Here is a 16,446-nt window from a genome sequence, read left to right as displayed (position 1 = left end):
ATAGTTTGTCCAACAACATGAAACAGAACAGTAATATCGCCACCATACACAATGGCATTGCCACTTTCATGAATATTCATTTGGCTGCACAGGGTTTCTATAACTGTTTGAAGTTCATAGTCGTCTGACTCTGAGTAGAGCAAAAAGTTAATGCTCGGGGCAATGGCGATAAGGCTGTTAGACCTGCGGTGTTTTAATTGGTAAACTGTTGCAGAAGCCTTTTAGTATCGTTATGGTTGCCTGTGGCTCCTTCCAACCCAGCGCTCTGCATAACCTAGATAAGACTATGTTCACATTCGGTCGGCCTGCTGAAAGGCAGGCTTTTTGAGCATCTCCCATTGGTGATGTGACAGAGGGTACAGTAAATAAATGACCATGAGTCGCCTTAAGCACGGGATGAAATTTTAGCCTCTTGACAAGATTTTTTTTCTCAACAGTGCTGTACAAAAACAGAAAAAAAAATCAATTTGCTTAAAGAGGACCATCCCACCTTTTTATACAATGGGCCTTTTCCGTGAAATACATTTTGACATGTCACAATAGGAAAAGCACAAGTGAAAATAATTAAATTAATTATGGATGAATTGCATTTAGTTGCTGCAGTTTCAGGACCTAGGCTCTGTTAGCAAAATCACTTCCTATTGGCTGTAAAGTGCACTATTTTTAAAACCTGACACGCCAGATGGTTTGTTACACATAACCATCTCAGTGATAACAGGAGATCACACGAAATACTGACAAGAGACGCTGGCAGCTACAGGCGTGGTTTAGGTGTGTGTGGCAACACTGAGAAGACGCTGTCCACTCAAAACAACAAGCAGCTCTTAAAGAGGTTAACCCTCTGGAGTCTCCAAAAGCTGCATATCATGACTTCTTCATGACATCCAGACTAGAAAACAAAGCAGCGTGGAGCCCTACTGTAAATTTACCTCTAAAGTTCTGGCTGTAAACTCCATGAGGCCAGTTTCAGTTTGATGATTATATACCAAGTAAAACTGGAGACAAGCTCAAATATATTTAGTATAAAATGATAGAACTGGATTTAACCCTCTTATGTGTTATATTTGCAACCTTTGTTCACATTTGCAACATTTCAAATTCTTTATTGAGCATGATAGTGTTTTGAAGGTAAAAAAAATAGATTCAAAGTCACATTTTATGTTGGGCTAAAGGACTAAAAAAAACACAAAATGACCAAAAAAAGACACAAAATGACCAAAAAAAGACACAAAATGACAAAAAAATGGCACAAAATTGACAAAAAAAGACACAAAATGACCAAAAAATACACAAAATGAGAAGACAAAATGACAAAAAAAACCCACAGAAGAAGACACAAAATGACTAAAAAACACAAAAATTACCAAAAAAGACACAAAATAACTAAAAAAGACACAACAAAAGACACAAAATGACCAAAAAAAGACACAAAACGACACAAAATGACATGAAAATGATTAAAAAATTAACAAAATAGCCCAAGACTCCATAGAGTTAACATATATGCTCCTAAAGCATCAGTTATATCAACACTGGTCTGTGTTTTTTCATTGAACAAAGAGAAAAGATCATCATCACACCAAATGATGACACGCCATAACTGTAAGAAGCTCCTCACAAGATGCTGATTGGTCTGAACAACTGGCGGTTCGGATACAGACGCATTACTTCAAGCCTGACAAGATAGATCTTTGTGTGATCTTGTGATTCTTCAATTCTTGCACGGTATTGTAATGCTGAGAATCCAGCTGCCGTGCAAGATAGCCATATTTACCCTTCTCCATTTCATTTGAGTGTAAAAGTTCTAATTAAGCCATGTATGCATGACATAATGTCTTACACTACTTTTAATGCAGCGAGGAGAGAATGAGTTAACAATTTAATAGAGTTATCATTTTAGTGACAGTGGTGCTTTCTATGATAAGCTTAAATAGAGGGAGAGCTATGCATTTATACAATCTCTCCATAGTCAAGCTCAGACATGATTTTGAAAAATTGTATTATGGTCTTCTGACTACCCCAGGTGCATCATAATTTTACCTCTTGCTATAAAAAAAATATTTTTGACAATAAACCCCATATTTTCAATTTGGGAACCATGAAGTGTTATGTAAAGGAGTTTGAAAATACCACACATATTGTTTATTAATGTCAAGGTTACGATAAGAGATATCTGAAAGGCATCAAAATCAGATTAACTCTGCAAGGACTGGATTAAGAGATGATGTATAAAATAAAATACAACATTGAGACACTATCTTAAAGATAAATAAAACAAAGTGTCATCATTTGGTTATCCTTTTCAATATAGTATATATATATATTCAATTGAAAACTGCACAAAGAGAATATATTTCATGTTCAAACTGATAAACGCTATTGTTTATTCTAAATATACAGTTGTTCTGAACTTTTCCTGAATCGGGTTTGAAAAAATTGAATCAAAAGCATGAAATATTTTTAACAAAGTGGAGTGGCAAACATATGAATAAAAGAAAAAATAAGCCATAGATTTTTTTTTAAATGAGTTTGATGCAAATATAAATAAAGGCAATAACCACTAAAATGGTGAAAATGTAAATGGTATTCTGACTGGCCACTGTGTGATTGAGTAGTTAGTTTAACCCTCTGGAGACCATGAAAACACCTGCATATTACTAAAGTTCTGGCTTGAAACTGATGCCAGATTTTCTTTTTGGATGATATTTGGCCAAGTAAAACTGGAGATATTGTCAAAAATATTTAGTATAAAACATTGAACTAGATATTATCCTCATTTTACCTGTTATATGTTATATTTGCAACCTGTATTCATATTTGCAATATTTAAAATTCTGTGTATTGAAACATAATTTTCAAGGTCAGATTTGATGTTTTCCTTAATTTCTTTTGGGTTCAACATGTTTGTTCAAGTAAGTCAAAGTTAAAAATTAATCATCAGGACATATAGGTGAGGTAACGCTGAAAAAACTGATACCAACATGGCATGGTGAAGAGTTTTAACAGATTTTTTAACAGACATAATAGCCGAAGATTTCAGAGGGTTAAGATCAATAAACATGGATATTAAGGGATTATTTTTATTTTGCTCCAGGCACAGTTTTGTAGTCCTGCTGTGCTTATTAGTCAGTCAATTCAAATTAAGATCACCTATATACATGGTGTATGGGATGACCTCAATCTGACTTTTTCTTTCAGAGTGACACTAGTTTCAGAGTGACACTAGCTTCAATTGAGCACTGTAGATTAACTATAAAATGAACGTCACCCAGAGGGTAAATATATCAACTTCACACACAAAAAGACAGTCACGACATCAATCAACACCCTAACTCCTTTTGATTTCCTATTAATATAAAATAGATTGTACCCATGTATCAGTTATTTGAGATTTACTTTTGTACAATTATCTGAGCCAGTGGCCTGTGTATAAAAACAGTGAAAGATAACAATGAATTGCTGCACGGAGAGTGCTCTGAAGGAGGGCCTTGTTCTTTCATGATGAAAAAGCAAAACAAATGAGAGGAGATTAAGACCTCTGCCTCCCCCCCTCCTCTCCTAACAACATGCCTCATGCGTGTCACGCATGTTTCTACTTGATTATTTTAATTTGCCGCTGTTTATTTTGCTTTCATGCTTTAACAGTGATACTGTTTCGGTTGAATTACTGGCTTTTAATAGCCTCTCAAAGACAAAATAAGGCCATTAAAGGCTGAAGCAAATGCCTGTGTAAAAATATACTTCAGTATAGGAAAAAATGCCAATTTTATGTTTTTCCATCCTGGCAACATTATGATTTATTCACTTTATAGTTGTTATGCCATTCCGATGTTATAAAATGGTGCAGATAATTGATGCATTAAAGCACTCCAGATTCAGGTTTGTCCAGATGAAGTTAATTATTTGTAGGAGGAAATAAATGTCATGGCTAAAGTGCATTTAAAAGCAAACACTCCGGTTGTTTTTCAGTGCTTATTGCCGTTCCAGGGTTTTTTCTTGCTGTGCATTAAACCTTGTCTTACAGGTTCAAAAGACTCGTTGTGCAGCCAAGGCAACCAAGGAAAGCTCCATATTACGGCAGCACAGACAGGTGTGGAGCAGAGAGTGCCCCAGGCTGCAAAAGGCTGAGTAAGAGCCCCCTATTACTCCCTGTCATTATCTGCTGCAGTTTTCTGGATCCACTATTACACCACGCAACTGCTCCATTTAAGCTCCATTGAGCCCAGACAGGCCCTGCATGAAAAAAATAGGGTGTAAAAAGGGGGAGGAGGGGGGGACGACAAAAGTAAGCCAAAGGAAAATAATGTAAAAGGGAGAAAACAAGAACAGAAGAGGGGGAAGATTTAAGCTGATTTTCTTGCAGTGATTTAAAAGGTGAGAAACAGAGAGAAGTGGAGGGTTTGAGCTGTATGGGGACAGAGGAGTGTAGTGAGTGGAGAAACACTCTCCCACAGCGTGCTGAGGCAGAAGTGTAGGACTGGGGCCCCAGCGGTGTCATGCCTTGTGAAGTGAGAAGGGCAGTGCTTGCTCTGGGGTGCAGCTTGTTTGGCTGCGTAATGACTGTGTCTGAGCCACCCAAGGTTAATGATGTACACAAGCGTGAGCCTCAGTAATGAGCCTAGTCATAAAGATGTGCCACTGCTTGCAACTCACTACGCATATATCTAGTTAAAATACCTCGGCATTCAAAAGCCACCTTGTCAAATGTTAAAACAGGCAAGTATGTCTCTATGGCAACATCCTTTATCCACAATCATGCAAGCCCCATGAGCTAGTTAGTAAGAGGTAAACAATCACTGAACCATTGGCCTGTTAGTGTCATGCTGCCCAACAACATGATGTCCCCATTTTTTGAGAAAGATTCTTCCAGTTGAGTCTGAGATAATTTGTGTAATAGTCAGATTGAAGTAATGATCAGGTTCCAGTGCTGCCCCCCTATCTCCAGAAACAGATCATAGCAGGAGTATGCAGTGATGTAAAGTAACTCAATTCTTAAATTTTCATTTAAATAAATGTCTGTTTAGTCGCTATCAATTGACGAATGAGGTAACACAATGGTGATTAAGCCTATTGCCCACTGAGGAAAGCCTTTGTATTTTCAGTAGGGTTGTCATTCGATTGAAAAAAAGGTAATTTGCTGTGGTTAATCTTGATAAATTGCTTTTTTTTCATCTTGAGACCATAGTTTGTATCAATGTATATTGGTCTGTAAAGCAGAGACTCACAGAATCCTTTTTTATACTTGACTTTGGAATTATTTAGACCCCTTTGCCACGACCGAATTATGGATCGAAATGCACAACTCTTGAGACCAAAGTTTCAAAATAAAGTTTTATTAAACAAAATGAGAATCACTCTTTACAGAGGCTATGGTAGGAATAAGGAAACAAACAGAAAACTACTCTTGCGAGGCTATACTAGGAAAACAAATAGAAAATCACTAAAAAAAACAAAAATATCAAGACCTGACAATGACATGGACTGGTTCTCTGACATGGGACAAGACAAATTGGCACAGGACAAAGGGAGACACAGGCTGTACCCCAATGTCAAGGAAGGATCCTCAAATGGCTGAATTTGAAGGATACTACGTCATTTACATCCGCCGAAGGACTGTCCCAATGTCCAGGATCCTCCAGAGGACAGAGTCCTTGAAAAATGAATTCAAAAATCTTCAAAATCGAGGATGCACACCTTCGTGCCATGCGCAAACCAAATACAAAATCTTAGCTAAAAACAGGAAATAACAAGACAACATAGGCACAAGACAAAACTGAATTAATTAACTTAACACATTTCTCTGGACATGACACCCTTCCTGACAGTATATCCTGACATGGTTGGTACCAATGGATTCCTAAGCTCTTCTATGTTCATATGATATACAGTACATAGTATCTTCACTGTCTGTTCACTATCTTTTAAACTTTCTCTTATGAAACAGGGAGAAGGCTGAGATTGACATCCAAGATTTTCTGGAGCAGATCAGGCCAAATGATAGAGCAGATACTGCCATCTTCTCACTCCAAGATTATGGTAAACAACACTTAGCATTTTTTAAATCAGTGGTTCTCAACCTTTTCGATTCGCGACCCGCAATTTAACATGAATGTTGTCCACGTTTACTGGTTTCAAGCTTTCGTTTGCCAGCACTTCACAGCAAATGACACACTGTGGATATTCTGTGTTGTTTTTTGTCATGCACGAAAAGCCATACTTCAAGAAGTAGAGCTGATATTTAGGGAGCCTAGCCGGTGTCGGCCCCACTGCCCTCCGTTTCTTGGGTGGTGGTCCCGTTAGGCTTTATGGTGGTAGACCTTGGGACCCCTGCTGTTGCTGCTGCTGCTGCTGATCCAGTCTGGAGCTTTTCTTTGCAGCCACCGCTCCATTTTTCCAGCATCAGTTGTAGCTAGCAAACTGCAGCTGCGGTAAAGCAACAACGTGCCAGTTTTTTTTCTTTTTGTTTGTTTATTTTTTCTGCTCTGCTCACTGAACAGAATCTCACGCACGCAGTTCAGATCACACAAACTCAGTTGATATGAAGAAATTTGGACAAATAATGAAGCAGTCAACAACTAAAACATCTCACTGTATTAATTTTGTGCATTTATATGTTTTCCAAAATGATTTGGCGACCCCTAGAAATCATCTCGTGACCCCAATTTGTGACTGTGTTTCTATCAGTCTCTGCTGTTTATAAGTACTATGCTAATATGGGCTCTTTTTTTTTTATGTCTGTGTTGGGGTTCAGAGCGGCTCCTGGAGAGGGACCGGGAGGCATTCAGGATAGCCACAGTGGAGCCTGTTTATCAGCTCAAAGATGACCTGTGCTTCAGACTGGCTGAAGAACATCAGCAGCCCACGGAACATCGATCAAACTTGGAACAAGTAGTACAACAGGTATCTGTGTGATATGAAGTAAAGACATGTCTGGATGTCCTCAGTGACTTTGATAAAGCAGCTTAACTTGTAGAAAGCTGCAGAATTGCAAGATTCTAAAGATTTCTAAATCCACTCAGAAAAATAGATATATAAAGTCTTTTGCTGCACCTGGTTCGGGAGCATTTCATCCCGTCAGTAAACTTAAAGCCATCGTAAATGAGTCTGAGCTGTTCTCACTCTCTGCAGGTACCAACACAGTCTGTCCTGCATGTCCAACAGAAGTTTAAAGTCTCCTGCTTGTTCACACAATGGTTTCAGCTTGCACACAGTGTTGTATTCACTGTCCATGAATCTCTTGTTTGTTAGATATCCACAGTCCCTAAGTCACCAAGTCTGCCTTTGACTCTTAGGGGCTTTTTTTTCAAGCTCTAGAGATGAATGGCGAGATTAAGGAGTAAGCGGGGGTCTTTACAGACAGACTATAAACGTCTGCCAGCCATTTTGTCTCTTCTCTGTGGCTCACTCATGCTTGTTTCTTTCCCATGACCCCCTCTACTTTTGCTGGCCCACGGCCCCTACCCACCTGTTTGAATGCACAATAGGACAATGCTGAAATTTAAGCTTTATTCAGTCTTTTAATTTCATAATACTGATGCACAGGCTATTATTTTAATTTTAATTTAATTTACAGAAAGGATCCCCATCTTTATCATGCACCAGTCCCATCCAGACTCATAGCACCTGCCTATTAAGTCTATGACTCATTCCAAAATGGTAGAGCAGTGTGGCTGGGGGAAAAAAAGATAATTATATTCTTAAGCTTTGCACAGCATTATATTCCAAAATTGTCAGTAATCACAACAAAGAGCATGTCTATGAATTTAATGTTTGTCCTTTCATCTGCAAATTCCTTCTATACCGTACTACTATTTGAATAAAAAGAAAAAAGGTTCTACTTCCTTTTTAATTATAATGTTTTTCTGAAACAGAAAAACAGGCCTAATTATTTGATAAGCATCGTCTCAATTTCTAACTAGCTTTCCTCCTTCTGATAAATAGCATCTTTGGGAATAAGCAGTTACTGAATGCTTGCTATTACTGAATCATTCCGATGATAAATGTTTCTAAATCTAGATGTTGGTGAGAACAGGGAGGACCTCAGTTCAACCAGTACTGTTGATTTGAGCAGACATAGCATAATGAGAGGGAACAAAGTGTTACAGTCGATAACTGTGATCTGAGAGTCGGCTTCGTGTATCCCCACAGTCCCAAATTTGTTTAAGCTGAAAGAAGAAGAAGAGAGTTTTTCACAAAGCGATATTGATATAAGACGAATTCCTTGATAAGTCAGGGCAAGATGTGGGACTTTCTTCCCCCCAGTCAATTTAATAGTGAGGTGACAGTTCAAACTAGTCAGTTTGATTTCCCTGGACAAAATAAGGTCAAACTGTGCTACTATTTACTTTCTAAACTCCTTTTTAAGGCAGTTTCTGTTTGTTTTTTCATCCTCAAATCACCAGATAAACTTAGTGAAGGACCAGCAAGATGATATAACTGCAAAACTTCATGCAGAGCATGTGGCCTTGGAGGAGGAGATCATTAGCCTCGACTTAGAGGTAAGTTTCTCACTGCTGCTTTTAGATCTCCATCAAAAGCAATTCTCACTCTGTATACTTAAGCTTAACCCTCTGGGCTCTATGATTGTGCCGTCCTGATCAGATCACGTGAAGTTTGACAAAAAAACATTCAAAATTGACATTCCCAGGTCATGTAAAACCAAAGATATGATAATAAGATAAGATAATAATGATAATATGTAATTTTGCACATAGTTTGTTTTTGAAGAGTTGCAGCTCTTCAAAAACAAACTATAACTAAGGCCTAAAAATATACATGTTTTTATGGGACTTTTTTGTATTATATATAGTTTTATTATATTTAAATTTGACCTTTTTATATGTTCATATATGCATCCTATGTTTACATTTTCAAGTTCCAAAACAGTTCATTGAGTATATTTGTGGTTTTTATTGTAGTAAATAGTATAATTTTTCAACTCGGATTTCATGATTTTTGTGTTTTTTTGGACTCAATATGTTGATAAAGTAGGTTAAATCGAAAAAGTAATTGTCAGATCATATAGGTGAAGAATAAATGGATACCAAATGTGGGTATAATAAACATTTTTCATGTGTTACATGAAGGGCAAAATCAAAAGTGTTCAAAAACAGGCAGAGTAGGCTCAGACCCCAGAGGGTTAACCCTTTGATGCACAACATGGGTCTAAAGTGACCCAACTCAAAGTGAGTTTTTATTTTCTATATCTTTGCAATAAATTAATTTTATCATTCAGTATTCCGGGTTTTCCTAAATCAACTTGTTTTTGATCATCATACATCCTCATTTTTTGTTTTAATTTATTACTTTTTGAATAAAAACCCTTTTTGTATCACTACGCTTCTAATGCACAATATGAGTCAAAAAATTATTTGTGGGGTATTGTGTGTATAATTTTAAGGAAAAATTAATTAAATCAATTTTAGAATAAGACTGAAACATTAAAAAAATGTGGAAAAAGTGAAGCGCTGTGAATACCTACCAGATACACTGTATGTGTGACAAAATGATACATAAACATGTTAAATATATTAAATATATGAGTGCGGAAAGTAACTATTTGAAACAAATTACTCTTATTATAGTATTAGGTCATTTCATTTTAAATCAAATTTGGATGAATGAGTCATTTTTGACCCATGTTGTGCATTAGAAGGGTTGTCCATATGTTGTGCATCAAAGGGTTAAGAAAGATCTCTACAGTGTGTCACCAAAGCAAATTTTTAAACATCTCATCGAACCTGGTCTCACAGGAATCCGTGAAATAGCCACGGATTCGCTTAACTCAAAATCCGTGGAATAGCCACGGAATCACTCAAATTTCCGTGAAACTGACATGGATTTCGCTACAATGCAAGTTAATTATCCCGTGGCTATTCCATGGATATTTTTTCCTATTGGTTTGTGTCTAATTCACGTGACTTTCAAGGTCCCGGCGGTCAGAACAAAAAACATGGCGGACAGTTCTCTCATTTTTTTGTGAAAAAATCAATATTTTGACTTAGTTTCTGCATAAAAATGGATTTTGATCACATTTCTAGCGAGAAATATATGTTTTATTTTCTAAATATTCACTCAGTGAATGTACATAATCACTTTGTATGTTGGAATAGCCACGGGATATGACTGTCATTAACTTGCATTGTAGCGAAATCCGTGTCAGTTTCACGGAAATTTGAGTGATATCATGGCTATTCCACGGATTTTGAGTTAAGCAAATCTGTGGCTATTTCACGGATTCCTGTGAGACCAGGTTGTCTCATCATATATCTCACAGACTGTCATATTGTCCTCCACAGAAATATCTTACTAATGCTTTAGATAGTCTGGTGAACATAGAAAACATTCCAGAGGAGGTTTTGGATTCAGACTGCCCTTACCCAGAGCTTAAGGACTCCCTGATCCAGGCCTTCCACTCCCTGTCAGAAAGGTACCGGGGCAGGGTTCACAGTCTCCAAGATCAACTGCAGAGAACCGACAGGTAGGCCTGAGGACAACTTTTCTCTTCTTTTTAAGTGCTGACACATCCATTTAATAAGAAAATTGCAGAGATTTTGGCAGCTAATATGAAACACTCCCTTCAATATCTCACTCAGTCTCTATAGAAATAGGCTTTTTGATGATATATTCAGGTAAAGGCAGAGCTCCAGTGTAGCTGAAGATGAGAGATTAAAATCTCAGCAGGACACTGACAGCATATAGAGTCACTTCACTCTGCAGAGCAGGCTGTTCAATAAGACAAGTCTTTCTCAGCAGGAGGTTGATTATATCATTTTCTTGATTATTGTTTCCATATGGTTGCTTTATACAAGTATGGAATTCAACTCTATGGAGTCTTGGGCTATTTTGTCCATTTTTGAATCCTTTTCATCCTGCCTGCATACACCCCTTAAAAATGTTTAAATGCCATGTTGGTATTTTTTTTCCCAGCACAACCTCACCTATATGACCTAATAATAATTTATTTTTATTCTGCCTTACTGGATCAACATTTTGAACCAAAAAGAAACAAAGAAAAACCAACATAAATGTGATCTTGTGATTGTGTGTGATCCTGTCATCCAACTCTGGTTTTTATTCTAGTGGGACTGTATTTTATTGTGTCTTGTGTGTTTAGTGTAACAGTTTTGGTCATTTTGTGGATTTTTTTGACATTTTGTGTCTTTTTTGGTCAATTTGTGTCTTTTTCGTGTCTTTTTTTGGTCATTTTGTGTCTTTGTTTCGTTTTTTGGTCATTTTGTGTCTTTTTTTTGTAATTTTGTGTCTTTTTTTAGTCCTTTAGTCCAACATAAAATGTGATTTTGAATCTTTTTTTAAAACTTTTAAAACACTATCATGCTCAATAAAGAATTTTAAATTGTTGAACAAATGTTAACAAAGGTTGGAAATATAACATCTAAGAGGGTTACATCCAATTCTATCATTTTATACTAAATATATTTGAGCTTGTCTCCAGTTTTACTTGGTATATCATCATCAAACTGAAACTGGCCTCATGGAGTTTACAGCCAGAACTTTAGAGGTAAATTTACAGTAGGGCTCCACGCTGCTTTGTTTTCTAGTCTGGATGAGATGAAGAAGTCATGCTTTGGTGATTTTGGTGACTCCAGAGGGTTAATCTACATGTACTCTCTGGAAATGAAGTGAAATGACGGAGGGTGAACATAGTAATGTTTATTTCTCTTTATGAATTTCTTGGCTGAAATCTGTTTCAGGTTCTGTGGCTGGTGTGAAGATGACCATCAACGCCTCCAGTTCACTTTGTCTCAGTACACTCGGGACATACCCAACCACAGGACACTCTACGTGGACATGCTGCAACGACTCTTCCCTGAGAAAACTAGACAAGAGCTGGTCAGTATTATGGCAAAATATGAGAAAAGGAAAATCGATTTAGTTGCATATTTAATATCATCAAGTCAGTTTAGCCAAAAAGGTAAGAGGTTGATTGATAATCAAAGAAAAGATTCATTTGGGAAAGTTTTGCTGAAAGAAATGTTCTCTTTTTAGGGAGTCTTGTTCACACTCACACACAGTTAGATTCACCCCTTGAAGCTGCCTTGTTCAACTCAAGTCTGATCTGCTGCCCACTGAGCAGGTGGAGGTGTATTTCTCCTGTGGTATACATCTACTGCCCACTGCCCTTTTTTTTTCATTTTTCTTCATGACACACACATAAATGCCCTCCTCGGTGGCAGGACACACACATGCACATACTGTATATTGATACAGTTCCACACACATTTATCTAAAAATGTACCCCCCCTCCTCCAGTCTGAAGCATCCCTGCAGTGTGAGTCCCAGGCTCCCCGATCAATGAGCTCAGTAGCCTGAAGTGAGCAGAGAGACACACAGATAAGCCTGGACAATGAGCTGCTCAGCACGCTGCAGGATGTGCCATGTCACCCACTGTGGACAACTCGCTTACGCCACCGCCTAGCATCGCCATGACAACCGCCAGCCGCGCTCTCCTCCCTCACCCGCACCCAGAGACCTGTCCTCATATCAGTTCCAGCTGGGTGCTGCATTTAGAGCTGTGATCGTTCAGCCTTTGGGAGGGTTGCAACAAGGAGAAATGTGTTTCTCAACAGTCTTTTCACTTCCTCTAGAAACAGACCCGGAGCTGACAGAGTGTGGATTCCACCTAATTCAGCTATTAGTCATAATTAAGCTGGCTTGCATGGAGTGGATAATCAATGTGAACTACAGATCGAGTTCTTGAAACCCCACTAATAATGCATAAATGCTATTCTGATATCAGTGTTTGAAAAAAAAAAAAATCTTTTACAAGCTTTCTTGGCATTTTCTGCATCTTAATGAACAAGTATGGCATTGATTAGTGTCCACTAAGCTCAGATAATGGTCCCCAAGTTGAAGTGAGCTCTGCATTGGTACATTTTTGGCCCCAGTGGAAAAAAAAATCTTTTTTACAGCACTCTGCTTTTGGCTGATATTTCCCTCGTATTTGCTGTGGGAAAAATAATTCCCATTGCCCTTGCAGACATATAGGTCGATCGAAAACTCTATAGTTAGCATTTTAATTAAAGACTTGTTTCTAAGGAGTCCACGTCTAAGCTTTCTCATGTTTGTTTTTCCATCTGATTGCTCAAAGGCTGCTCCTATTTGAGCCTTAATATTTTCCTCACCTGCCATCTATATCCATCTGCGTGCAATCATTTCAGGATGATAGCATACTTCTCTGCTGCTTCTGTCAGTCTTCTTTAAATTCTAATGCAAAATATAGCCACTCTGTTTTATAGCCGGATAGCAGATGTGACATATTACGACAGTTAAAGGGTTTGTGCAGTGTAACAATTTAGGAGCCTTGGTGATAAATCAGCTCTCACATTCTCTTAAATTGCTTGCAGTATCCGCTGTTTTGAAAATTCTCCAATTTTGGGGGGTAAGATTGAGAAGGAGAGTATGAAAGAGAACTCTTTTTAGGAGTTTTACTTTATGCTTTGAAAAAAAATAAGGCTTTTGTGGGATTGCCATTTCCGTTTCTCTCTTTGATCTTGCAGAGTAATATTGCAAAGGAAAATAGAGCAGAAGCAGAGGGTTTAGAGAGTTACATTAGTGACATTTACTTAATTTTCTCTCATAATCCTGAGCAAATGTACATTCTGATGGCAGTTTATTGGCAAGTATATTCCACTATCTCAGCAATTAGCCTCTCATGTGGACATGTTTTGTGTTCCTTTTGCTGACCTTCAGTTGAACTAGTCTCTCAGATTGTAGTACACCAGCTAGTTTAGAGTGGACATCTCCCTCTGCTGGATGGGGCTCTTTATTGTCTATGACTCTTTGATGTTCTCTCATAACAAGTAGAAGGCCATTTCATAGTAATGCCCTCATAATGGTCCATGGAAACAGTGGGAATAAATAATACCTCTTACCTTTTCTGACTGTATCTGGGCAGCCAGTTTTATTTCCTCCTGTGTTTGGCTCAGTCCGTGAGGAGCCAGCCCTCCGCAGAGGGAATATGGATGCAGCAGCTCAACTAAATGTCGTGCCACTTTAAGTGTGCACTGCAGACACAGTGCGGTGAATGGTTCCACATACATACTGCAACTAATGTGTTGGCTAAAGTGCATGCATGCGCAAACACGTGGCAAGCATGTACGGGCACACACACTGTGTTAATGCCCACTCACGACAGCACAAGGAAGGCAAGGGGAGTGAAGGAGAGGACAAGAGAAAGTGAAGAACAAAGGGTGGGTCTTCTGCAAGTTCTAAAGTTGTGCATTAATAAACAGGATTTGCTCGACTGCCTCTGGCACTTCTGTTCCGTTGGCAGGTCTGTCAGCTCACTCATTTTCAATAAAACCAGTCAGCCGTCTAATGCCTTCCCACCGTCAGTTAGCCGCTATTAGCCCATAGATGAATATCATTCCCTCTGTTCCAATGAAGCAGCCAAGTGATGCAGCCTCTGTGAGCGCTGACACAATGATGAATAGCTACAGGCAGCCCTCACACAGAAAGGAACTGTTTTCCTTCAGGAGGAGAGAGGGACCATTTTACACACCAGCAGAGCCGGATCTGACACAGACTTTTCCCTATGGTCCTGCTGACATTATTATAGACAGTATATCATGTTGGGATGTTTGTGGATTTTTGTTTGCGTCTCATCAATTTTGCACAACACTATTGTGTTTGGGCCGCAGTACTTCAACCTTGCACACGTGCTTTTCATATTCATGTTGAGGTTACTGTCCAGTGGCAGGCAACCTGCGGCTGAGGAGGTGCATGCAGCTCTTTAGCCCCTCCACAGTGGCTCCCTTTGGCTTCGACACAAAATATATAATGTTTTTTTTCATTATTCATTTATTAGTTGTTCAAATTTTAACTTTTGTTTATCACAGCTGCAGCCCTAAAGTTATTCTCGCATTCCCAAACTGTAAAAATGTGTAGCCTATAGACAGAGTTTGTTTTTAACAACTTGAATGTGTATCATAGCCTACATAAAATTTAGCCAAACCGAAATAGCGATAGCTCATCTTGGGTTTCCCAAACTAATCTAGCTATATATTCAAAATCCAAAGAAAAGAAAAGATTCAGAGCAGTTGGCAAGTTACTCTTTTTCAGATATGTAAAATAAAATAAAAAAACTAGAAAAATGATCCTGGTTCAATTAGTTTTCACCTGGCAAAACCGTTTTATCTGCAGAAGAAGAAGAAAAGGAACTTATCAAAACTTTTGTTCCTAAGTCATAAACATTTATAGAGAACCATTTATAAAACCAGAACTGTTTTCTCACTTGCCACTTTCAGAGCTTCCGTAGAGTAACTAATACACATAGTTAGTAATCCCTTTGAGTCATCCCATCCCTTGTGCAAACACTGCCTTCTCTGTGCACGCTGTTCTTCCAGATGGAGCATGAACGTTTGTGGGACTGGCAGCGCTTCACCCAGGCACAGCTGAGAGTAGTGACCCAGCAGTGTCAGCGGGACCAGGAGGAGCTGCTGGCCAGAGCCCTGGTCACCCTGCAGGAGGCCAAACATGCCCACCAGGAGGAGCTGGAGCTCCACAGAGGCCGCCAGCACCAGCAGGACATCTGCTCACATCTCAGAGAGAAGGTTAGCTGGTATACCTTCACACTAGGACCTGTCACATTTCAGGAACATTTCCAACTTTATGAGACAGCACTTTTTAAGTTAGCAATTATACTACAGTTCTTTTTCTCCAACTCATGTGTGATCCCTGCAGGAAGTGGATGTATAACTTTAATATAACACTTCAGCAGCTTACCCAGTATGAGATCTCTGTGGTCCACTTCTCTGTCATTTTTATTTATAAGGCACACTCGCTCACATCTACTAGTGGACTGGACAGAACATGTTATCATTTTCCTGTATTATTTTCCAACTATTACATTTGTAGATGTAGTTGTGAGGGACCAGACAGGCAGTTGTATCTGACTGCCTTTTAGTGTACAGTATATCTGCTGACAAAGCTGCATATTACGCTAGACTGCCTGACAGCATCTCTCGCTTTAGCTGCCACTTGGGATGGGCTGTGAATGCAAACAAGCTAATAAGGATGGTCTTGCAAACATGATGTTGCTGTCTCTGAGGGGTACTAGTTCACATTCACACAACAAACAAGTTACTCATGTGAACAAATCCATGTGTTGTTGATGCAGTGCTGTACAAATTGAATTTGTTTTGCCTGCCGGTTTAAAAGGAAAGTAGTGCTGATGTCCTGTGGCTGATTAGATAACAAGAATCTCTGATGTGCTGGGGTAGAGTTTGTGTGCCATCACCGCTGAGTCTAGCTTTGTCAAATAACAGAACATATCACAGGGGGCGGCACAGTGGTTTAGTTTTTTGCGTTGTTTGCAGGACAAAGGTCCCAGGCGTGCTTCTTTGAGATCTTTGCATGTGCACACTCCCTTTGCAGTAATGACAAATCTTTCTTTGTCAGTGTTTTTAAATCCCAAATGTCCCC

The 16,446-nt window shown here is 38.7% G+C and overlaps 1 protein-coding gene across 1 annotated transcript in view; it reads left to right on the top strand.

Annotated features, from left to right (window-relative positions):
* The window catches only part of LOC131979143 (coiled-coil domain-containing protein 148-like), a 36,752-nt gene that overhangs the window by 3,538 nt on the left and 16,768 nt on the right, over positions 1–16,446 (top strand). Inside the window, exons 4-10 of the mRNA XM_059343063.1 lie at positions 4,025–4,128; positions 5,945–6,036; positions 6,752–6,900; positions 8,403–8,498; positions 10,299–10,480; positions 11,715–11,853; positions 15,369–15,575. Of these exons, the coding sequence (XP_059199046.1) occupies positions 4,025–4,128; positions 5,945–6,036; positions 6,752–6,900; positions 8,403–8,498; positions 10,299–10,480; positions 11,715–11,853; positions 15,369–15,575 (969 nt within the window). The remainder of the gene's footprint in view (positions 1–4,024; positions 4,129–5,944; positions 6,037–6,751; positions 6,901–8,402; positions 8,499–10,298; positions 10,481–11,714; positions 11,854–15,368; positions 15,576–16,446) is intronic.

This window comes from Centropristis striata, chromosome 10 (genome assembly GCF_030273125.1).
Source record: "Centropristis striata isolate RG_2023a ecotype Rhode Island chromosome 10, C.striata_1.0, whole genome shotgun sequence".
Classification (NCBI taxonomy): Eukaryota; Metazoa; Chordata; class Actinopteri; order Perciformes; family Serranidae; genus Centropristis; species Centropristis striata.
Note: the sequence above shows the minus strand (reverse complement) of the source record. Positions and strands in the feature narration are given on the sequence as shown.